The following is a 24,619-nucleotide window of genomic DNA, read 5'->3' as shown; positions in this document are numbered from 1 at the left end:
TGTAGTTGAAAAAATTCCATTCAAATTCATGTCGATACTTGATAAAATAGTGGTAATGAACATTTTTCTTTGACATTCCTATATAGTAATTTTTAATCACAATGCAGCAATATCACTGCTCAAAGAGAGAGTGTGCTCTCCTTCAGCAGTGGTAGCAGGAACATGGTGAGGTTTCTAGAGAATTCAGGGTTCATCCATTACTAATGTAGGGATACAATGTACTTACTAATGTAAGATTTTTTACGGGAGATTTTCTTCACAGTTCAGTGAAGGATTGAGATTAGTTTTATTTTTGTGAGGGAGACCCTTTCCCTCAGAACACTGGGAGCCGATACACAAGGTGTATCCCCCACAGTGTCCTGAATTCCAGCTGTGTCACAAAGGGTTTTAAGGTCCGAGTTCAGCCATGGTAACCCTATGTTATTACTGTGAATGGGTGTTCATGAGTGACCATTGCCAATCGTATTGGAATCAAAGGAAATGCTCCCATTTATGGCTCATCAGGAATGGCCAATATTATTGGTGAGGTGTCACATACAGTACAACAGCAGGTGTCTGTTTTAACCGTACTCGGGCCAGACCAGAGGTCATGACCCCAGAGCAGGTCATAGAGTCAGATTTCTACAGAGGTTCCTGTGGCACCATCATACTGGGAAAACACACTCTCCAGTGGCCTCCAAGCAACATTTCTGATCTTGCACTAGTTTTTCCAGTTGTTTTTCCACGTGAACCAGTAGGTGGAAGGAGGTGCTGAGATTTTTAAACATGGGTCCCCTCTACTCGGCCATTAAAGATACTTTGGTTCTCTTAAAAAGAGTAGGTGTGTTAACACCATTGTCCTGACTTTATTCCTGTCTTGGTTTGTGCTGGCTTTTCTAAAACAACCCCCATAATTAAAGTGATGAAGAAATGTCTCAGTTCTCCACCTGACCTGCTGTACAGTGTAGCTGCACTTTAGTGGGGGAAGTGAGTAAAAAAGTAAAGTGCCTGGAGATCCACTGAAATGAAAAGTTATATGCAAATACATTACATTATTATTATTATTATTATTATTATTATTATTATTATTATATGCTGTGGAAATGCATTATGTTTGATCTAATATTCCACATTTGGCAAGAAGACCCTTTTACTACATTTACTGCAGGTGTTGCAGCTCAAAAAATAAAAACAGTTGTTAATCACAAGATGGAATTTGTTATTATTTGTATTTCTCCAGTGGTATTGAAAAATACAGCAGTGATGTTTCTTGTAGTATTGTCAGCATAGTGAGATGCAGTCCAGTTTGAAAACGCTTTAGGGTAATTCTGTATGATATCTGTTCAAAAGGCTTCTTTTGATTTTACTTCTGCTTTGAATGTATGTTGGCCATCGGTAGAAATGGTAACAGTAAAATTAAGCCGAAGGGACTTCCTGTTAATGAACAACAGGTCATCAGTTTGACATTATTTTACAATAAAATGTAATTGTGAACTTTGACTTCACCCTGCACAAAACATATTGGATTTTCTCTTAGTTTAATGTTAATTGTGATGTATCACAAACTAGAGCCTTATCTACATTTCCTGTAGGTCTCATTTTGTGATCATTAGTGGTTAAGACCTGGTAATGTCACAGCTGAATGTAGCATCAGGTTACTTTTTAGGATGAATCGATTACAAAACTAAGTATACCCTGTTAATTGCTAGCTGATTGAACTTGAAAAACTTTGATATTTGTATTTTTTTAACCTAGATGATCCATTAAATCAAGCAAATATAATGGGTTTTTGCAAGTTTTTTGATCTACAATAGTTTAAGCATTGTCGTTTCCCGTGTTTAATTCCATTTAATCACTAAATCTGGGGAAAAAAAGTTTTAGTAAAATGTATTTCTATTAGTCAAAATCAAGTTTTTCAAAGTATTTAGATGTTAAGCTCTCTAGTTACAATTATCGACTCAAAGTTAATACATCTAAAGTCTTTTCAGATTGTCAATGTGGATGATGCAGATAATAAAATGATCAATCCAGTCTGTTTGGGATGCAAGACGTGTATATCAGCCTGAGATTGCATTTGATCAGCAGGTACTGTACATGAGCCAAAGCTACCAGGTGCACTTGTGACCATCTCACCAGATAGTTAAGTCTTTATATTATGATGCCATCCGTGTCGTATCACAGCAGGGCAGTTGATCTAGACGGGTCTCTGGCTAACAGACATACCCGAACCCAAGCCATAAGGCTCAAGACGTGCACTTTACACACCCAAGTGTGACACACCACAACCAGAAGCAAAACAGCAAACTAAAAGGAACAAGTAATAGGTTTATTCCATGCAGAAAAGAGAACAAAGAAAACACAACGTTTCAGCCGTGGAGCCTTCTTCAGGTGTGAGCCTAAAGGCTCCATGGCAGAAACACTGTTTTCTTTCTTCTCTTTTCAGCATGAACTAAACCTATTACTTGTTCCTTTGCAGCCTACACATGTTGACGCAGCTACCCACCTGAACTACTTCAGACTAAAAGGAAGTCTAGCTTGTCATTGAGCGTCTGGCTAAACTTCTATACTCTGTTACTATTATAATTACTAAGCTGGGCGGGTAAGCTGCTTATCGGCTTCCACACAAACAAATCTGTGCTGGAAATCTTCTAATGTCAGTGATGGTTACCTACACCAGATCTTCACATGGAGGCTTTTCCCACACAGCTCTCAAACATAGTCTGCTCACACATACAGAGTGTCTCCCCTCGCCCTTTCTCGTCTTCTCTTCACTTGCCTCTCTCTCTCGCCTCGCCACATTGATACACTCTCTTCTATTGATGGTTCGGTAGTTGGCTTATAAAACCTGGAGCAGTGTTGCCAGCTTTCCCTGATCCAGTGACTGTCAGCTGCCATTTGTGTCTCCAGCAGTTCCTGTCTGCTGTCTTGGTAAGGGTGAAGATGTGAAGTGGTGCCATACTATAGGGGGTCATACCACCCTTCACGGAGCCTGCCCCTAGTAGCATTACAGTATCCTTTGTCGGAATGAAAACACAACTAAGTAAGATTTTGAATGTGCCATTGTAACTGTGATCCCGTTTTTACATCAGTTTGTAACTACTTAGCTCCAAGTTGGTTCCATTGGTAGAGCAGCCTGTCAGTTTTCCCTGGAGCTCTCATCACAGACAGTGTGGAACAGAAGAAGACACCAGTTTGCAGTGCGCTGGTTGGGCTTATGCAACGCCACAGTTTTGTCACCAGTGCTAGAATGAATATACTGTAGGAAAGGTTCAAACGAGAAGACAGGGTTCAGCCCATATATCCAGGTTTTTAGTTACTATCTAACTGATCCAGGGGTCCCTCCAACCATTTCTTGAAATAAACCAGGATTCTAGCTTCAACAACAGGGCTGGAGAGCAGCATATCTCAAGTCTATAACACCGATAGGGACATCGTGAAGCCACGTGTTTCTCAACTCCCTAAATGACGAATGACTCAAGAGTCAGGGGCTCACAAGAGGAGATTCTTCTGTCCGAGACAATGGGCCAGAATCAGCTGGGTGGATATCGGAGCTATACCTGATTACATCATTAACAGTCAGCAACAGTGATTTCCTGGTTTAAAAGGTTGCACACAACTAAATTCTCCATCTGGCCTCAGAGCTCAGAGCAAGCACTCTGAGTCAGGACTTTAACAAAAGAAATGTTGTACTTCGTGAACCAATTGTTATTTTTTTCAGTATCCAATTGTTTCAGTAAATTAAAACTCCTCACATTCCTAAGCGTGTTGTGCTGTTAATTCTGAATAAGTCCTCTAGGTTGACTGTGTCAAAGCGTTTAAGAATATTAAATCAGCTTCTCTTTGTACAAGAAGATTCAGCTCTTTTAGCCTGTTAATGTAGGACACTCAGTTAAGCTGGGGTGTATACTGTATCTGTAATAAATCACAAATTTTATAGTCCTTCTGCTCTCCCACTAATTATTGTTTAATGTTAGTGAAAATGGCAAAACTAAATATTATGGGTTGATTTATTACCAGATGAGGTACATGAAACCCAAATTACCGCTCTCAATTTAAGAGACTGGCTGCTGAGTTTTCCTGTAACGATATGTTTTAGAACCTTCATTCTCCAAAAGAAGCAGGGCTGAATTATCTTTAAAATCCGATTAATTTCAAGCCAGACTAGGTGCAACACCTGGAGCAACCTTTTTGTTTGTGGGTAAAGCCCAGTAGTGCTGACACTGGTGCCAGGAGTCATTAGGCACCTGTGAGTGGGGCTCCCTAAGCTCAAGAGCAGTTGACTGAGTGCTGTGTCTCAGGTGCTGTAATTCTCTTGTGAGCACTATTCGCTTGATAACCAGAGGGAGAAAGTTTAAAAGAGACATCTGTAAAGTTCGACTTTACCAGTATGTGGTCAGCATTGGACAGCTGGACTTATGCTCCTTTGAATTATTCAAGTCCATAAGCTTCTGGTCTCATTCTCTTCTGATTCCTCAAAAAAACAGTTTTAAAATTGGACTCTGAAGTTAAACGAGGGCTTCAGCTAATTTCAGGTTGTAAAACGAGGACCCCTTTGTCCTGGTTACGTTATGGCAAAGTATTTTCCTTGAATAAGCACCATCGTACTCAGTCTTGGTCTTAGAAGACCTACCAGTGTCATAGTGTTCCTCCCACCTAACGTTTTAAAGGGATAATAAGTAAATAGAGTGAGCTGGTGGTGTACAACCTAAATAAAAATCTTTTTAAAGCCTTCAGCCACAAAGGATTCTGCATTCGAATTTGTGTCTACCTGTCCAGGAGCAAGTATCAAAACATACTGAAACTATGGTTTAGTGTTGTGGAGTCTTATTTCCCTTTTCATTCCATCCACCAGCCCAGTAAACCTTCCTTGATGTAGAGCCTAGCAGTTCACTGAGGCTAAGTGTCAGACGTCTGCTTAGAAAGGAAATTCAGTCTTTGACACATAAGCACAAATCAGAAGCGTGTGACTGGATTCTTTTCATGGGTCTTAAGAGGTCAACCTCATGTTTTTATTAGAGGGGATACAAAGCAAAATAAATCTGATTGTAGCCATTTTGCACCGCCAGATATCTGTAACATGTTCCCATTGCATTTCATGCACATTTAAAACCGTTGTTGTCGCAGAATTACCATATAAGCACATTTTCATTTATAAAATTTGTGACTAAGTTAAACAAAATGGGAAAAAATAGAGGGAACTTTACATTGCATTCTTTCAAAAATTTGCATTTGCGTGTTTTGATCTGTGATTGTTTGTAATGTGATCTGTAATTGGTATTTTATTTTTCCCATTTCTGCCTTTTGCTAATGTATTGTAAGAAATGGGTCTGCATTTCAGTGCTGAAGAGGAATTTCCAAGCTCTTCATCCTGCTTCACTTAGGACTCAAAGAAGCTTCTCTCTTATTTCTGAAAGGGGCTGCAAGAACTTGGTTCTGCCCTTTTATCCTTTTTTTGCTTCTGGCACCAATGCTGTAGCTAATTATTGTTATCGTTCCGGATGATGTAAATAATCTGCCATCAAAAGTTATTTTGCAGATTTCTCAGTTTTGTATTTGTAGTAAGAAATAAGAAACAGTATAGTGTAGAATTGATTGGAACGTTTCACAAATTACCATAGAACTTTAAGCAGTAAAAATAATGAGTCTGTGCTGTTAAGATTGGGTGGTGAGGATCACAAGATGTCGTTAATTTAATTTTTGGTGAGATGTTTTCCATGGTTGCTACAAAGTGCAAAGTTTGTCTTGGCACCGCTTCAGTCAGTCAATCTGAATACCTGTTTTTGCTACATGTTGTTTTTAAATCAATTAGTCTGGTTCTTATTATTTCTGTGCCGGTATGTATCTGTGTATCTATTCAAATGTGTATGTACTGTTTATGCACTTTTCAAAAATAATAAAATCAGAATTTCAAAATGAAATACAACTAGGATATAATTATGATAAAAGCTGCCGTGCTCTGAGGATAGTATTCGAATCACAGTGTTTGCTTAATGTAGTCATTTAAAATTCTGGCTATTAAACGTTTGGTAGGTTGCTATCCTCTTTTATAGCACTTTTAGTATTTTACTAACAATATCCTCTGCCTTCCCAAAATACGTACGATGCTACAAATAATCAGAGTCATTGGAATAATCTCAAGGCCTTTAAATGCAGCTGCATGGCTTTGTGTCTCACTAAGTAACCAGTCAGCTGTAGTCCCAATTCTAACAAAATGGCCTAATTTCCCAAATGAACCTTTCCAGTGAATGTCTAAAACGCAGCACACACTGTTTGGACTGGCTGTGTGATACTGCGAAAGTGAACACAGCTATAGAAATAACTGCAGCCGGCTCTGGAAGGCTCACTGTTGCACCCCGAGCTGGGGCTGCCTGTAATCCGAGGGCCTGTTGACAGTGCACTGTTCTGTGCATGAGTCCCAAATAGCACAGTTGAGCAGATGACCTCCAGAATGGCTCTGAAACCGTTTGCCAAGGGGGAGAACATTATCATCTTCCTGCAGTGGTTCCTCAAGCTCATAGCAGAATGACTGGACATCTGATCTCAGCATTTGTCCTCTTTATTTCGCTCCTTGGCAGAGCATTCTTTTCCACAGATGAAAACATCATTACATGCAAAACTGAATGACTTGTTATGGACCACCTCTACAGAGGAGTGTGTGCTGTACCTTACCTGTGCTGTGTATCTGGATATGGTAATTGTGAGATATTGGACCAAGCTGTCCAGCCATGTTGTAAAAGCTGATATCCTGACGTCTTTCGGGAACTGGCTGAATGAGATTAGCTACTGTACTATCTGCTAGATGGGCTAAATGGCCTTCTCTTGTTTGTAATGAAAATGTAGGCTCCACTCAGACCCAAGCATCTCATGGATGAGATTTTTAAGTTTCACGTTGCTAATGCCAGAAGATGCAACAAAACTAGTTTAAGGAAAAATGAAAGTCTTGAAAGCTCATAATTTAAAATAAAGACTGTTCTGGAAACGTATTTTTAAAATAAATTTTTAAGAGGAATAGATTTCATCATGTGGTGGAACGGACCTCTAGGAACTAGGAAGTCTAGGACGCTAGAATGCTGTCAAAGAATGATGAAATTGTGAAGTAATTGCGAAGTGTTGAAGTAATAGAGGTTCATGACATCTTTTTGTTTTTATTCTATTTTGTAGACTTTTCTGGCTTCCATTAACCAAGTGTTTCCAGCAGAAGATGATGTCAACAAACATGTTGAAGACAACTGTAAGTGTGTTTTTGAGCTGATAACATCCTGCACAGGATGGAGGCAGGCGTGAACCAAATGCATTTAATGGGAAGATTTATTAGTAATGAGGTATATAATGTTTTAAAAACCTTTGTAGCAGGACTGATGAATAAATTAATCAAAATGTTTGTTCTGTTGTATTATTAATGTATACTCTGTGGTATTATATATTATTATGTATAAAATTATATTACGATTTGTAACTCATGAATACAATACACTACTTGTGAAGGCTTTTGCCTTTTTTCTGTCATTTAGTGTCATTTCCTTTTTTACTTTCATGCTTTAATTTGTTGTTCATCTGATTATTTTTAGGCACATAAAAGATCATAACATATACTGAGCATGAAAGGAAATTGAGAAATGTAATTTAAACCTGCAACAAATTCATTAATTTACCTGGAACATCTGTAGCCGGGGCACTGACATTTTAATGTCCCTGACATTTAATTTGAGCTCATGTTGATCAACAGGGGTCTACTGTGAAAGGTACAGGCTAGAAATATGTGTGAACGGTGTGGAAGGTTATGTACACTATGTATGATGCTCGCATTGCACCAGGTTGTAGATGTGGTCTTGTGGGATTCTGTGACATTCCTCATGTAGAGACTGTAAAAGCATGTGCCTGTTCACTGGTCTCTGGGCCCAACAGTATGTTCCACCTGTCATCATTGTCACTGTTCATTCTGTTGACAAAAGCTGTAACGCACTGAGCTGTTTCTGTTGTGCCAAGGAAAAGCCAATGTCCGGCCACAGCAGTAAACGTCTTGAGGAAAGAGAGCTTGATACTTTAAAAGAGATACTGTAGATATTAATATTTCAGAACAGAAATTAAGAAAGCCATGGACAAACCTATGATCACCTGGAAGATATTCTGGATTTGAAGCACATACAAAACATCATTTCTTTGACAGATTATTTTGTATCTTTACTGCACATTTTTTTTAATCTTGTTGATGCCTATGCTATCTTTAACCGAATGTTTTTGATTTAACACATTGCTAGAAAGTCCTTGCAGATACACTGAAGACATATTAAAACAGTTTTGTTGTAAAAGTCTCTTTTTAACTCTCATTAATCCAAACACGTGAAATCCACAGAAGAACTGTACTACACGTTAATGTCAATTACAATTAATTGAATGTCAGTTACATCTTACTGAAAACAAGTGAGAATCTCTTAGTCTGGAATTACATCACTGAATGTTGAGACACGAACAGAAACTAATTTCCTGTTAGCCACAGTGGACATCCTTGAAACTGCATTCATGCTTGAACCGTGGAATCTCATTCTTCAGATTTCATTCAGCATAAAGCATGCATCGCAAAGTGAAGATCAAACTTGGCTGATGTTTGTCATTGTTAATAGTATGAATATGCGTCAAAATCTTGAATCACACAGGAATGTAGCTAGAGACTTCAGTCTCCTGGACAACACACACCTTGCGACTGCTTTTCGGTATATATTTGAACAGCCAATGCTCATCAAATAACAAATACAAATTCACAATAAACCTCTTTCAACAACTGGAAGCTGTTGGATGTTCGCCGGTTGGAGTCGGCTGTTCCAGACACAGACATCTTCCTACATCTTCACCTCACTTTACCAATTGCAAATGCGGAGGCATCGGTCGTTTTTCAACACGCGAATTAAAAGCTTTGATCGTTCAGCGATCGCACAAGACAGAACGGACTTGCCTACTTGAACTTCATTGACAACGACCTGACAAGTAAACTGAGTCTCCTAAGGAGAAGATTTCGAAAGCATCTGATCTTGAAGGAAAACCTCAGTATGTAGTTAGCAGAGCATTTGTCCTGTGCTGTTTCCGCATCAGTCGGGTTTGCAAAACAAGTTCAAGTGCGGTTCGGTTCTGACTGCAGTATGTAGCAACAAATCATCAAGTGTTATTAATCCCAGTCTGAAATTATTTTTTTTGGGGGGGATGGTGGTAACAGCACCACAGGGCAGCTCCTTGGGTACTGGATAGGTCCTCAGAACCATTCATCTGGCTGTGGCTGGCGGTTCCACATGAGGTGTTGCTCCAACTCACAAACATCGCCTAGGCCGAGCTCTCTTGATCAGCAGAACCCATTTGTTCTTATTTCTATGATTATTTATTGATTGTTTTCACCAGGCTTGACAGGCTGACAGTGGCGTGACAGAAAGAGATTGAATTGCCTTGTCACCTGTGACCGGCAGGCTCTCTCAGTGATGAGGTGACTTTGCGCTTATGCAACAGTCACCTGGGTGTATGATGCCAAGTCAAGAATGACATCGATCAAAGTGACGCTGAAAACGATTCATCGATACCTAAAACATACTTGATTTTTATAGAAATGTGGATTACATGCATCAAAAGAGATGTTTCTTTTCATGCTCAGTGTAGATTTATGAGGTTTAGAAGCTGACCTGCTGACTGATTACATTTATTAAGATTTTGCTTCTGTATTTTGTCTTTCAGGTTCACTTATGTACTTGAATGAAGCTACGCTTCTCAACAATATACGTGTGCGATATAGTAAAGATAAAATATATGTGAGTATAGAGTTGAAATATTGTTTTTACTACTCTTTATATTAGACTTGATATATAGATACTTACTGAATGCTATACAATAATTTATGAGGTGAATTATAATTTATATAAATAGGATATAAATTAATGATACTTTATAATTGCAGAAGATGAAGTATTGTCTTTATTAACTTGTAGAGTGCCATTCAGTCTTAAAGTGTATGCTTTTTCAAAGTCAAACAATTGTGAGGCTCTACTTACAAGGTTTGACGGCTTTGAGGTTTAATTTAATAGTTCAGCATAAATGTCTCCTGTAGGAGGAAAGTCATGATCAGTGAGTTTGTTACTGTTTAGATGAAAGTAAACTTATCCTTAACTGGATGTCTACACACCTGCTGGTTTTCATTCCATATGAAATTAATTATTATTGATGTCTTAGTTGAAATAAAATGTTGCTTAGTTGGAATATTTGCAAAGTCTTTTTTTTTCCTTCTAAAAAGCTGGAGATTTATGTTTACTTATGAAAAGCAATAGTCAAAAGACAACCTCCAGCATGTTCAAGAACTGAAAATACTTAAACAGTTCCACACAATTCAGTTAAATGTTCGGTTTCATAACCGAGAGCTTGACTGGGACGGACACCAGCAGGTGTGTGGCCCCTCGGGACCTGGATTGTGAGCCTCTGCTCTAAAGTAAAACGTCTTGGAGTTTTCCAGGGTGTAAGCTTTTATGTCCCTGGTGTCGATTTATACCAGTGCTGACGCTGTTTTGCTAAACTGTGAGTTAGTTAGTTAACTCCTCCGTGAGTTATCTAATGGCCCTGCTGTCACCACAGGTTCTTCACTTGTCATCATTATTTAAAATGAGCCGCAAGCCTCTGTGCTGTAGTAGTTCCCCATCTCAGATGACTGCTAGTCACCTAACACTGCTATCATATTGCCCAGCAAACTTAATTAGGTCCATTGAATTGACATAGCTATCCCTTACCATCTGCACTGTGTAAGAAATGGCAGCTGTGGAATGGGAAGCACATACCTCTGTGCTTAGTACTGAATTGTTTCCCTTCAAGCGACACCTAGTGTCCACTGTTTGCAAAGGCATTCTCCGTGGTCTACAATGCTTTCAAATCCTTAAAATTTCCCGTTTTAAATTCTTTAAAATCTTACCAGTTATCAAATAAAAGACAAACGCGGTTTGCTCCAGTGTTTTTGGTATGGTTTACGCAGTTGTGAATATTATTCTTAAGTCTTTAGTTTACTCGTTTGGCACACAGATCACATCGCCTCAGGTGTTGTTTCTGCCATTGAAAACGCCAGACGGCGTACCACTCGCCTGTTTTTGCTGTGTGGACTGAAACTTATGCTTTCTTTTCAGACCTATGTTGCCAATATCCTGATTGCAGTTAACCCCTACTTTGACATCCCCAAGCTCTACTCATCGGACACCATTAAGACCTACCAGGGGAAATCTCTCGGCACTCTGCCCCCTCATGTGTATGCAGTTGGTATGTTGTGGCTCCTTGTAAATCCAGCATGGTCTGCCTCTGCAGTGTGGAGTACACCATTTCCTCTCAGCTCAAGGCGGCTCATTTCGACTTCAGCCTCCCAGAAGTGTGAAGCACAGTAACAACACTAATCTGTTACGTGCTGCTAAAGAAATGCTGAGTTTTCAGCTGTCACGCTTCAGAAGGAGAGCAGTTATAATGTTTAACCCATGTGAATGAACATGGTGGGCCTTCCGTTTGTGTGTGTAGTTCATTTCTGTCACGACCCGGAGCTGAACTGGTGTTTGGTGCGTCTATGTTAACTGGCGGAGGAATCCACTCACTGGGTCCCAGTGAAGGCGAGCTGGGAAAGTGCTGGGGAGGCAGACAGAGGTGGACGGATCAGGGCGTGCACGGTGCAGCCGGGCAGAACGGAACAGGGAAAACAGGGAGCAGTTGTGCAGATGAGGACAGGGAAAGTGCGCAGCGCAGCCTGGCAGGACGGAGCGGGCAAGTCGCGCAGACGAGCAGGTCAGGTTGTCCGCTAGGACGCCGCCCACGGACTTGTAGCAGCTGGGAGACAGGCGGGAATCCGGGCGGCCGCCAGGTTCCGTCTTGAGATCGGGATCGGGGAGTCAGAATGATTCAGGCAGAGCCCCTGAAGTCTTACTGGCAGGCTGGTTAGGAGTACCTCCAGAAGTGACGGAGTGTCTGATTGTGGACTGGGCTGACATGGTAGTTGCCTGTTAAGTGGGAGCAGGGGGCACTGAGCTGTGGCCCACCTGTGTGTAGCAATTATCTTACATTTATGCGAAAGATGGAATTATTTGCACAGTATTGTTGGATTGTGTGGTTTGTGAATCGAAAGGTCATCAAGAATGTTTCTCTTGCTCAGAAAATTGCAGGATGTGTGGATTTGCCGATATCTGACAAATACACTTTATTTACTCAGACTTGCTTTCCAGGATGCAGTCTAGCACATGTGTGATCAACATGCTGAGCGTACTTGATAAAGTGTGAATCCATGCCTCTTCTCTTTAACAGATCATGTTGTGTTGAAAAAGATGTTTCGCAATGTCTACATATTGTTTTGAAATGTAGTAGGACAGCTGTCATATTTCACTCAAACTGGCCCATGCAATGAGTTTCTCACTAACTTAGTCACCAAATTAAAATGAATGTTTGCACATTTCTCTAAAAATATTGTCGTGGCATGGAGAAAAATGTCTGTGTTGTCTCATAGATGCTGTAAGAAGATTTCAACTATTTGATTGGCTGGAAGTTGTTCTATAGAAACTTAATTATGATGTCTGTCTGAAACTTTTTAGCTGACAAAGCTTTTCGCGACATGAAGGTACTGAAAATGAGCCAGTCAATTATTGTATCTGGTGAATCTGGAGCTGGAAAGACTGAAAACACAAAATTTGTGCTCAGGTATTTTTCATTGTTCTACACTGCTTTTATACTGTGTCTTTTATGCTAATATTCCTCAAACGCCTTATTGGAATGCAACTCTTTATTTGTGCATATTCACCTGTAAGTGTAAGTTCAACAAATATAAAACCCAATTTGGATGTTCCCTGTGATCTGTTGCTCTATTTATGGAAGAGAGATTTTCCCAGGAAACCATCAAAATTAGCTGGTCCTCCAGTGTTATTCTCTTAACACAGATCACTTTTGTTTACATTTTACCAGGTTAAGTCACAGTGATTCATGTGCAGCTATTTTAGTGTGATTCACCTGTTTACTCTGATTAAAAATTTACATGTGTAATCCTGGGTGATAACATCAACTATGATATAAATTCCCTTGTGCACCTTAGTTTCACTGTGCCTCTTCTAAACCACAGTGGCAATATGATAAATACAAGAGTAATGAAGATTTCTTTTTTGATATAGGGCATTTTGAAAAAGTATATATTAATATTATGTGATCTTCTAACTCAATTCAAATTTTTAACCATACATTTGTTGTGTCACTGCTGCATTTAGATTTAATCTGAGACTTTGCAAAGGAAATTCTGCTGTACTATCACCTGAAATATCTTTTTGTTTGATGTGATACCGATAGGTAATTATATATGAATTACTACTATTTATTTATTAGTATTCATTTTGTTCCACAGGTATTTAACAGAATCCTATGGAACAGGTCAAGACATCGATGAGAGGATCGTTGAAGGTATTTCATTTGCCTGTGTTTGTGAAATCAGTAAACAGAAATGAATGAAAGTTTTCATGGAGAAGTGAGAAACCTGAAGTTTTCCACATTTTATGGACTTTTCTGTGTGGAAAAGTCAGGCCATTTTGAATGTGCGACTTACCTTGTCCTCCAGTCTTGTCTGCTTGCAAACCTGATTAATAAATATCTTGCCAAAGACAATCTATTTTCTTTAATTTGTTGATAAAATATTTGTTGAAATGTAATTTTGTATCCATTGCAGCTAATCCTTTGCTGGAGGCCTTTGGAAATGCCAAAACTGTTCGCAATAATAATAGCAGCCGTTTTGGGAAATTTGTAGAAATCCATTTCAATGAAAAGGTACTGTATGTATGCAAATAGAGTATAAATTGTGTTGATGATATGCATGTGCATCATTACAGAAAGAAATTATAGTTGGATTTAAGGGTGCTAAATGAACCTCTGAAAAGCTTGATATTCTTTAGTATATTAGTTTTTTAGATTAGCAGTGTTACATGCTGTTAAGTTTTTAACATGATTTAATTAGGGAAGATACTACCTTGTCTTGCGGTGAAGATTAGGTTGGGCTTGTTCTCAGTAGCTTTGATTCTGTGAAAATGCAGCATTTTACTGAGTTCATGTATAGACCTGCATTCCTGCAAAAGACCAAATTATTAACTTTTAATAATTAACTTTTTGCCTACTTCAGATTAATAGTATAACTAGAGCTTTTACTTACAGTAAGTTGTCTTAAATACTGTACATATTAATATTTCTTTGTCTGCCTTTGCATATTGTAAATCCACATTAAAGCCACACTAGATTCATGCAGCTATATCAGTAATATTCTTATATTTAAATTAATCTTTATACTGCCACACTCAGTGTTCATAAAATGTAGGTTGAAAGTCTTAGAATGTTAATAAAAATGGGTTCTATTGAACTGGTACTGTCTACCTTGAATTGTTTTTAAGACTTGCCTCGCTTTTCAAAATAAAGCCTTGCACTGTCTGTGCATATATTTTTTGAAGCCCAAAGGGCATAGAAATAGCATATAGCATTTATATTTATATGAACATTTTAATACATGTATAGATGTACCACTATAAAATCTTTTATATTCTCTGATTGCCACATTCTACAAAGTACATGTGTCTACAACAGGAATTCTGAAAGCTTTAGCTTCATATTAAATGTGTTGATGGTGATCCTGGATTTCATATTTCCCATCACATACTAATCTGTAGGATATATGAAATGTCTGGTCACATTGAAGTGGTGGAAAATAGAATGCAAAGTAAAAAATCCTTTTATTAAGGATTATTTGCACTTTGCAATTTATACATTGATTAAAAAAGAAACACCGTCAAATTACCACCACTAGTTGTGCTTTAGACGCGTATGGATATTTTGTATTAAATGAATTACAATGAAATATGCTTTCATTACTTTCGTGGCTTCTAGTGTTACGTCATTAATTTGGAAGGTCTGCATAAGCTTCTAAGTGTAAGAAAGGAGTCTCTTTTCCACTTTTTTGTTAGCTCAGTTGCATTACCTCCTAATATTTTTATTCACAGATCTGTAAGTTTTTAGGTCTTGTAATTTCAGTGCAGGAGTCAGCACTGCAGAGCAAAATTGCATTGTTTGCCCTGTTTCCATTCCTCTAGAACGCTGTGGTGGGAGGCTTTGTGTCTCATTACCTGCTGGAGAAGTCTCGGATCTGTATGCAGAGTAAAGAAGAGAGAAACTACCATATTTTTTACCGTCTGTGCGCAGGAGCTTCTGAAGACATTAGGCAGAAGTTTCACCTGAGTTCACCAGACAGCTTCCGGGTGAGTTACAGACCAGTCCCACCTCTGGAGCAGGTCCTCTTTCTGGCACTTCTGAGGGTCAGCATCTTCACTTTTCCGGCGTATTTTTTGGACCTTGAATTAGGCCACTCCGGCGCTTCCTGAGTGGCTTAACCGGCAGAGATGCTCGCCTAAGATAAGATCACCTTATTGGCCATATACAATTTCTTTATTAGGCATTCATCTTTTCGCATACCCTAGCTTGCTCTCCAAGAGACACAAAGACAGGGAAAGAGGAGCTTAGGGTCAGAGTGCAGGGTCAGCCAGGGTCAACCCCAGCGCCCCTGGAGCAGTTGGGGTTGAGGGCCTTGCTTAGGGTCCCAACGGTATGATTCCTCTGACGGCCACGGGATTTGAACCGGCAACCTTCCAGCCACAGGCGCAGATCCTTAGCCACAGAGCCACCGCTCCACCCCCTTTTTTTTAAAGATAAAGATAAGCACATGTCGAGTCCTGTGGTCCTGGGTGAAGTCCTGTGTTATGTCAATAGCCTGTGGCGACTGGGAGATTCGCCCAAGTCGGCCAGTCTCTCAGCATCCCAGCAAACCCTTGAGGCCTCCTGGACGTTTGCATACATCAAGTCAGTCGGAGGCATGTCTGTGCTCCAGCTGGCGCTGAACCTCTGGTACAGGGCTGTGATGTCTGTGACGTGTTAAAAAACCCAGTGTTTCGAGGTGGACAAGCTACAGAAGTCTGCCCACATTTGCTTATTCTTTCCTGTGTGCGGTCACGTTGTTCAGAACTGTGAGCCGTCTTGGGAAAAAAAAATATTCTGCTATTTTCTGAATCGGGTGGGTAGTTGCTTATTCCTAGTGAACATCTGAAAGCACAGGCAGCAAGGCAGTGCTATACCCCTGTGAGCTCACAAGGGACACAGGAAAACGGCTTGTCTTTGAGAGGTGGGCGGACGCCAGAGCACTCAGAGGGTACATTCAGGGTTCATGTGGAAGGTGCCCCAGTCTGGAACTGAGTCTGTGACACAAGAGCTATGAGGCAGGAGCGCTAAGCACCACATCACCATCGTGCCCAATCTTGCTGTATGCTGGCAGTATGTATTCTCTGGAGAACGGTGAACAGAGGCCAAGGAAAATGTATGCAAAATGCAACAATGAACCTTAATTTCTTCTTATTATTCTTTTTGATGAATCTGTTAAAAGTTTGAAAGTAATTTCAATCAATACCCGTGCCTGCAAGAATGTCTTTAGCAGAGCAATACAGGTAGTTATATTAATGTAGCCACAAGGGGTCAGACTTTAATTTCCTATTTAGAGTTTTAGGAATTGTTCTTCAAACCTACAGTATATTAGTTTCACAAATGTAGCAATGTATTGTTATATTATTACATTTTTCAGTCATGTATTTTACATTATTCCATTGTGGATCAGATTTATTTATTATTATTTACAAGTACATTTGTATATGGATACAGTGTTTAATATTTCTCTACAAATTTGAAGCATAGAACGTTAATACTAGCTGTCCTTATATATCCAACTTATATAGTTGTGAAATCTGTTCTTTTTATTCTGTGTGGTAATGTATTAAAAGCTCTCCTCTCCGACATTACTGCCATTCAAGGTTATGTAAATAGTCAAAATGAGTCATGTTAAACTAATCATCTCATGCACACTCATTAAACAGTGGTTTTCCCTTGTCCCTGAGAAAGCACGACAGCCATGAAAAAATCCCTTGTTGGGAATAGGTTTGAATATCTGTTTATGGCTTAGGTAAATTGGTTTGCCTTGGCTATTCTCATTTGAATAGTTCTAAATAGATTTGGGAGGAATCGGATATGGCATTTTATTGAACCAGTACTGTATTTTATAATGATACAAAGGGCAGAATACTGAAAAATAAGACTGAAAGTAAAAGGCCTTCTTAAAGGCACAAAGGAAGAGCCTTGGACAGGCTGTCTAGCGTGTTTTTCATTACCTGGGATCCTTTAAGAAATGTGATGGATCAATCTTGGATTAGTAATTTACTAAAAGGGGGCTGATGGAGATCCTTTCCTTTGCAACTTTTGTAGGTTTAAATAAAGAATCAGAATGAATTTTGGAACTTATAAAAACACTTTTGTTTTTGTATCCCGTTTTGCATTTTCAAAATAAAAGACCAGTCAAGTGTAACTTCTGGGACATTTATTTCTTGCAAATATATCTTGAGCTAATTTTTTATTTTTTTCTCTTTAGTTTTCATTTCTGTGTAAATGTTATTGCAGTTATCTATAAATGTATGAAGTAACCACTGTGTCTAAATGAGTCACTTGTCTTATTATGCCCTTTTTTGCAAGGTCTAGATCACCTCATAAAACGTGTACTCTCCTTCAGTGAACATTACCTGTGAATCATCCATGCTGGAGATTTATAACTATTTCCACCTTTGTAATAAGCCCATCCATTACCCTGTTCTTGCTGGCTGCAGGTTACTGTACTGTGACTACAAACTACATTAAATCAGTAACATTATAATACAACTTAATTATACATAATAATATACAACTTTCAACTGTTACAACTGCAAGTCAGAGGAGAAATCACAAGGACAGAACTGGAGGGGAGAAGAGCACCTTAATTACTTGCTCCGTTCTGCGCTGATGGTCCTGAAGCTGCAAAAAAGTGATGCATGTGCTCCAGTCCAAAGACAGGGGAGTCGCACATTTCGCAGTAAATGTATACTGTTGTGCTGCTTGATTAAAACACAATAGCTTCAATGTCGCAGACTCATCAGCTCTTTACAACTATCTGTTTCGGTGAAACTAAAAGCGAGTATTTTCATTTCTCCTCAAGATACGTTTCCTTTACATACATTATTCTTTCCAATATCTACCTATAAAACTGTTAAAATTTTAGAGCCTTATTAAAAAGTGGCATGAACTGGTAATTGCTGAAATCTGACACCAGACAGGAATGCCTCCTGACCTCTTTATTTTCTTTTCAGTATTTAGTCTCCATCTATAAGCTTTTGGATTTTGGGTGTTTGGTTAAGTCTTGTAGAATGTCAAAATAACATAAAATGTGCTACTACACAAATCATGTACTATCAATATTCTCTCCAGAGTATACTTTTGTCCATGAAATTGGGTCTCTTTTTTTTTAAAAGATAATAACAGCTGTGTTAATTACATCTACATTTTGTGTGCAAGCGTGCATGATGTTGTACTTGTGTTTTTAAGCCCACTGTCTCACTCAGAGCATTACTTTGAAGGGGAATGCAAGAATTTAAACAACCCGCTTCTGTTCTTGTCTTCCCTTCTCCTTTCTCAGTATCTGAACCGTGGATGCACCCGCTACTTTGCTAATAAGGAAACAGACAAGCAGATTCTGCAAAATCGCAAGAGTGCTGAGGTATGTTACATTGGTTACGTTGGCTTTACAGGTAATGGGGACTCCCCTCCACCACCACCAGTGGATGATGCGACGGCAGCCATAGTGGGCCAGTACGCTCACCACACATCAGCTATCAGTGGGGAGGAGAGCAGAGTAATGAAGCCAATTCATAGATGGGGATTATTAGGAGGCCATGATTGGTAAGGACCAATGGAAAATTTGGCCAGGATGCCAGGTTACACCCATACTCTTTTCGAGAGACGCCCTGGGATTTTTAATGACCACAGAGAGTCAGGACTTCGGTTTTACGTCTCATCCAAAGGATGGCGCCTGTTTACAGTATAGTGTCCCCGTCACTATACTGGGGCATTAGGACCCACATGGACCGCAGGGTGAGCACCCCCTGCTGGCCCCACTAACACCTCTTCCAGAAGCAACCTTAGTTTTTCCCAGGAGGTCTCCCATCCAGGTACTGACCAGGCTCACACCTGCTGAGCTTCAGTGGGTTGCCAGTTGTGAAATGCAGAGTGACATGGCTGCTGCCTTTACACCGTTAAATCCTTAATTGAGCCAATGATCTGCCTGGTTTAAAAACTGGCATGGTTTGTCTTTTCTAACTCAAAGATGGGTTGAAGTTACTTAAGAAATGCAATTGTTGAAAGGCACCCTTCTACGTGTAGAGGAACTTCAGATTAAAGCTATTGCCAGGTCTGCTGAGGGTTCACTTATTTGAGAACTTGGGCAGAATGAAAACCTGATGGTGTGTATGGTCCCTACGACTAGGATTGGGATCCCCTGTTCTATTACATAGTTTTCTGCTGGCCGGTTGTGAGCGCTACAAAAATGTACCCTTGTACTGTATGTTTTTCCCAGATGTTTATTAGCCTACATAAATAAACTGAGCATCAAAAGAAACTTACTATATCACTATGCATGCATGCGTTTGAATAAGGTATACAGATTTAAAAGATTTCATGAATTCTTTTGCGTTTTGATTGATTAGTCATTCATGACTGATGGCAGTACACTCAAGAGGTTTTATTTGCGTGAGCACTCTTACCTCATTAGTGACGTCGGAGAGTGTGCATAGGTGACGAGGTGGCTTAAAATGATCAACGTCAAGCCTAGTTAAAACCCAATAAAGTTACGCCCCATTTCCAAATCGAACAAGGCCTTCCTGCCATAATTTTTTTACAACATCTTAGGTGGACTCGACGGCATTGGAGCCAAGTCGTCTTTCACGATGAATCAAAGTTTTGTGTACAGCTCCCCAGTGCTCGGAGAGTGTGGTGCTGTAATTGTCGTGCTGTGCCGTGGACACCATAGATCAACTGAGAAAGATGTTCTTGGGGACTAGTGAATGAGCACATGCATTTCTAGGTCCTGCGAGCTGAATAGGAGCGAATCCCACTAAACAGCATCTGCAACCTGAAGCGACTCCCGCATGTGTACAGATAGGGTTGCCTCTAGTTTTGTCCAGACTAGCACTGTGACTTTCACGACTGCCTCCCAGCTGCTCAACCCTGTGGATCACAAGTGTTAATAGTCATGAATTTGCCTGTTTTTTTTGTCATTTGCCTGAGAATACCTTTGTGAATTTGTGAGTTTGTGTTGCTGCTCAGTATATTTATGTACAGTATATGTGCACACGTGGGACTCTGGAGTTAGGTTGACCGGTTTTCTGAATTTCAGATAGATGGTCAGTGCTTGGGTAAGAATTTCCTTGTGTTTTTTAAACTTAGTGTATTAGCAGGTTGAAAGCACAGAGTAAACTTACAGCGTGGGCCCTGTTTTTAGTGTTCAACCAGTACAGTATGTCCTTTGGAAACCTGCACCTAAACTAGAGACCTTGTGTTGAAAACCTAAAGAAAAACTGATCCTACTTTTGCATTGTAAAAATAAAATCTACAGTCAACCTGAGATGCTGTAAAGGAATGGTTTAAAAATAAAGCCTTTATACACACAAAATATTAACATAATTGATATAAATTCCCTAATCAAAAATTAAACAGTATTTGAACTAGATTTTGCATTTTTCCTTCTTTCATTGGGCCCATTGAGATTTGTTTGTGATACAAAAGAAAACTGACATGTGCTTTGTTCTGCTAATTTTTGTGTTGCTCACTTAATGCCTCTTCATCTTATTGAACTGTCTTAAGAAGACAACAGCAATGCATGTCAGGGGGATTAGCGCTCTCGGAAGGTGTGGAATTGATGAAAGAACCACAGAAAACAATATCAAAGCTCTGAGTGCAGACTGCAAGTGATATTGGAGGGTATACTGTTTGTGAAGGTGCTTAAGGTGCAGATTTTTGTAGAGTACTACATTGTAAAGGTTCTTACCATCCATTCATCACAGAAAAATATGTGATGCATACGTTTTATAAATGCACAAGGACCAGTTGATTCTGCTAATAATTTGAATAATGAGAGTGGAACAGCTTCCTTTTAATTTTTTGTCCTTGTTCTTTTCACCTGCATTAATCAGCAAACCATAATACCATCTAAACCATGAGATTGTTTGTTTGCTTGTTAGTGGTGAAATCCAAACACTTAATTTGGAACTCAGAAGTAAAAACTCTTTGTTTGAGGGTCCATAGCTTCCAGAATTTCCCAACACTTGTCAGACTGTCATTGGAATTAATGAATTTGACCCATTAAACCGATAGATTTTACCGTGGAGATTTTCAAATAGTAATGCCATTGGGAATCTGGAATCTTTATGTATAAACATCTGTTTTTGGTATTTTCAGTATTTGCTATGCATATTTTGTTATGAAGAAACTGGGCTGATCTGATTCCTAGTGTTGATTCAGTGTATTAATTATAAGTGATATTTACAACTATTTTATATTTTCATGGGAATATGAAAAAGTGTTAATGATTCTTATTCTCGAGGACTTAATTTGCTTCTGGAAAAATGTTTTTTTGTTAAACAGGTGTATCACCTGTGTTGGGGGGAAAAAAATACTCTGCATCTGTTTCAAAAACAAAATGCACCAAAGGTGATTCTGGGAGCTGCTGTTGAAGCTGCAAAGAGATAGGTTGAACTTGAGGAGGCTCAGGCTGATCAGGCCTGATCGGCACACTAACCCTGCACTGAGAGACAGGCCGTGCAGGGCTGGGAAAGTGTTGGGAGTTGAAAAAGCTGAAATCGTGGCTTGTGCCTGGAGATGGCCAACTGCTGCAGATGTTGGTGCATCCCTGCTGCAAAATCTTGAAACTCCTATGAAAAGGGGTCATAGCCTAATGCCAGTGTAGGAGGGTGCCCTGCCATGTGACTGTGAGCCCATCGGTATGTTCAACTAATTCAGTACAATGTCTCTCACTGCTTGGTGTGTTCACACCTGGACCCCTCTAACTTGCCTGAGTGTTACAGCCAAACTGCTTGCCAGTGTTAGCCAACAGTGGAAGAATCAGCTGAAACAACTTTTGTTTACTCGAAATGTTAGTTTAAACCATTTCAGTATCTGTAGTTTATGACTCCTCCTGACACCAGTAGTAAAACGTGAGAATTCATAATACAATTAAAACTTTGTTCTCTATAGAGGAGAAGACTACCATATGAGCCGTGTTTATTAGGAGATTGATAGACATCCTGTTGTATCAAATGAGAGTCTTGCATCATGGCAAAATCTGCGTTTTTTCCTTCATGGCAAATTGAAACAACTAAGAAGGTTGGTTGGAGAGTTTAGTCCATATATGCTACAGGTCACAATGGAAACATTAGTCATGGGTGTCAAAGGTGTTAGAGAAATAAATGGCTGGAGTGAATGAAGTACAGTATAAAGCATGTGGCAGCAGCTATGTGAGTAGAGAAACTAAATAACAGCAACAAAAGTGAAATTTTTGTCCTTGACTTTTAAGAGAATAAAACCAGCCCTCCCCTCAATTCACTCCACTCTCACCATTCCAGACAACAAGAACAGGAAGGAGGTCCAAACACACCCAAAGAAAGATCACTGACACCCATGTGGGTACCCCCCTGTCCCAATTCCCTCTTGTTGAATCTGTGACAGTATCACAACACAAAGTCACAGATTCCACAAATACAGTATACATATTACGCAAATATTTGCCATTTGTAGTTCACAACCATTAGAAAAAAAGACAACACACTATTTTAAAACGTAAAAACAAGGATTTTCAATTTCAGAAGGAATTCAAGGGGGTTAGGTACTGTATCTCTTTCTGTGACATAATGAACATACAGTAGGATATATTGGGTGTACAAGATATACTTTCCACATGAGAAACATTGACACCATCCTATGCATCTAAAGCTGTCTCAGGAAATGCAGCACAAAGAGGGTACCTAGGCCTGACCTTTTCCAAATTTGCATAGATACAGCGAAGGAATGTTGGAGAGAATAGTTTTGAGGGAAAAACACCATTTTAATTCCATCAGCTCTGGTGAATTGAGCTCTTCAGACATTGGCTGTTATACCTGTAGCCTTCTCCTGTGAGCTTCCAGAAACGAAGCAAGGCTGGATGTGGTCTGTTCTTGCGACGCGGCGATAATGGAGATGGTGGACCAGCAGGTGTTGTCCTGTGGTCCAGAATTTCCAAACCCCAGCATCCTGACTACTCATGAAAGAGCCAGTGGCACTGTTTGTAAACAGTGACCTAGTGTCTTTCCAAACTTCTGCTCTAAACTTACTAACTTACTAATATGGCTTACTTAAATGTTCCCTTTAATTCAATCAGTGACACAATTTCTCTGCTGGTATATAATTGCTGTGCATGACCTAGGTGGGTGCTGCACTCTGGTAGAAGATGTAGTGGGTTCTGTCTTGTATATAAAGTACTTTAAGGCCCTTTGAGATGAAAGGTACTAATTAAATGCAAGAAGGTGTTATTAGTGGCTACTAGAGAGCAAATAAGCAAAATTTGCCCATTTATAACCTCTTGCATTCTCAAGTTCTTATGATTCACCTTGGATAGTGATGCCTGCTTTGCATGTTATGAATAACAAAAGCAATATAAAATGTGTATGTACAAGTGATGGGTACAGGATTATGGATTTGAAATATTTCGTAAAGTTATTTGTAAATGCAGTTTTAAGTGTACATAGAAGCCTTAGTATAAAAAGTATTTAATAGCTTCTTCTATTAATGTTGAATTCGTTCATCATGGCAGATAAGCTGAGCTGCCTGCAAGATGGAAATCAATTTAATATCACTGGGGGAATTGAATGCGTTGTTCCCTGGTAATGGATTCCTGTTATATTGCCATGTTGTGGTCAAAGGCTGAGATGTCAGTAGCCTGTGAGAGATCCAGTTTGTCCCATAATGACCTCAACAACGTATTTGCAAAGTATTGCACAATACTGTTGATAAATTTATTTCTTTTTTGAAAACCCCCTCGCTATTCAAATAATCATCGATTACATTGGTATCTTGTGTTCACTGCTATAACACAACTTTTTGAAAATCTCCCCACATACACACGCAGTTCCTATCTTTGGTTTTAATGATTAGGATTCCTTACATTGTTCTCTAACACTGTCTTCATGTCTTCTTCACTAAAGAAGGTTTAAAATGAAATGTTTCCTTTTGTCTGCATTACATAGCGGCGCTTTACATAACTCACAGGCTAAGAGAGTAAAGCCCTGCTATGCAGTTATCTTATTAAGTCTGCTTTCATGGAGAAATGGTCTTCTGTGAAGACAGAAAGTGTTGTGTTACTAATCAAGGTTATAAATCTTTTTGCACTGCTTCTTCTCTATATGATATCAGGACGACAAGGTGATTGGGTTTGTTGAATCAGGGGAGATTGTAATAAGTTTTGATGTAAATCCTGAGATGAAAAGATCCCAGTATTTACATCTATGCTGATTGTAGTGAGACTTATGCATGTGTTTACATTGCTGTGTGTGATATTTTTCTCTTATATATTCACTGTAGGTTGACTGATGTAATGGCTCTCCAAATTTGTTTTGCTTTGCTCCAAAGCTCAGAATATCTCAGTAGAATAACTTAATTGGTGTTAAAGGGTTTCCTCATAGCTCATAAATGTTATATATTTAATTTA

General features: G+C 39.3%; 1 protein-coding gene across 7 annotated transcripts in view; it reads left to right on the top strand.

Annotated features, from left to right (window-relative positions):
* myo6a (myosin VIa) overlaps positions 1-24,619 on the top strand; it is an 87,265-nt gene that overhangs the window by 24,429 nt on the left and 38,217 nt on the right. For all 7 annotated transcript variants that reach the window (XM_015354651.2, XM_015354643.2, XM_015354639.2 and 4 more), the window contains exons 3-10: positions 7,141-7,210; positions 9,694-9,767; positions 11,121-11,250; positions 12,558-12,663; positions 13,355-13,410; positions 13,673-13,770; positions 15,078-15,242; positions 18,524-18,604. In XM_015354651.2, coding sequence (XP_015210137.1) covers positions 7,141-7,210; positions 9,694-9,767; positions 11,121-11,250; positions 12,558-12,663; positions 13,355-13,410; positions 13,673-13,770; positions 15,078-15,242; positions 18,524-18,604 — 780 coding nt within the window. The remainder of the gene's footprint in view (positions 1-7,140; positions 7,211-9,693; positions 9,768-11,120; positions 11,251-12,557; positions 12,664-13,354; positions 13,411-13,672; positions 13,771-15,077; positions 15,243-18,523; positions 18,605-24,619) is intronic.

The sequence above is a fragment of the Lepisosteus oculatus genome, chromosome 2 (assembly GCF_040954835.1).
Source record: "Lepisosteus oculatus isolate fLepOcu1 chromosome 2, fLepOcu1.hap2, whole genome shotgun sequence".
In the NCBI taxonomy this organism is placed as follows: Eukaryota; Metazoa; Chordata; class Actinopteri; order Semionotiformes; family Lepisosteidae; genus Lepisosteus; species Lepisosteus oculatus.
This window is presented reverse-complemented; position numbering and strand designations above follow the sequence as displayed.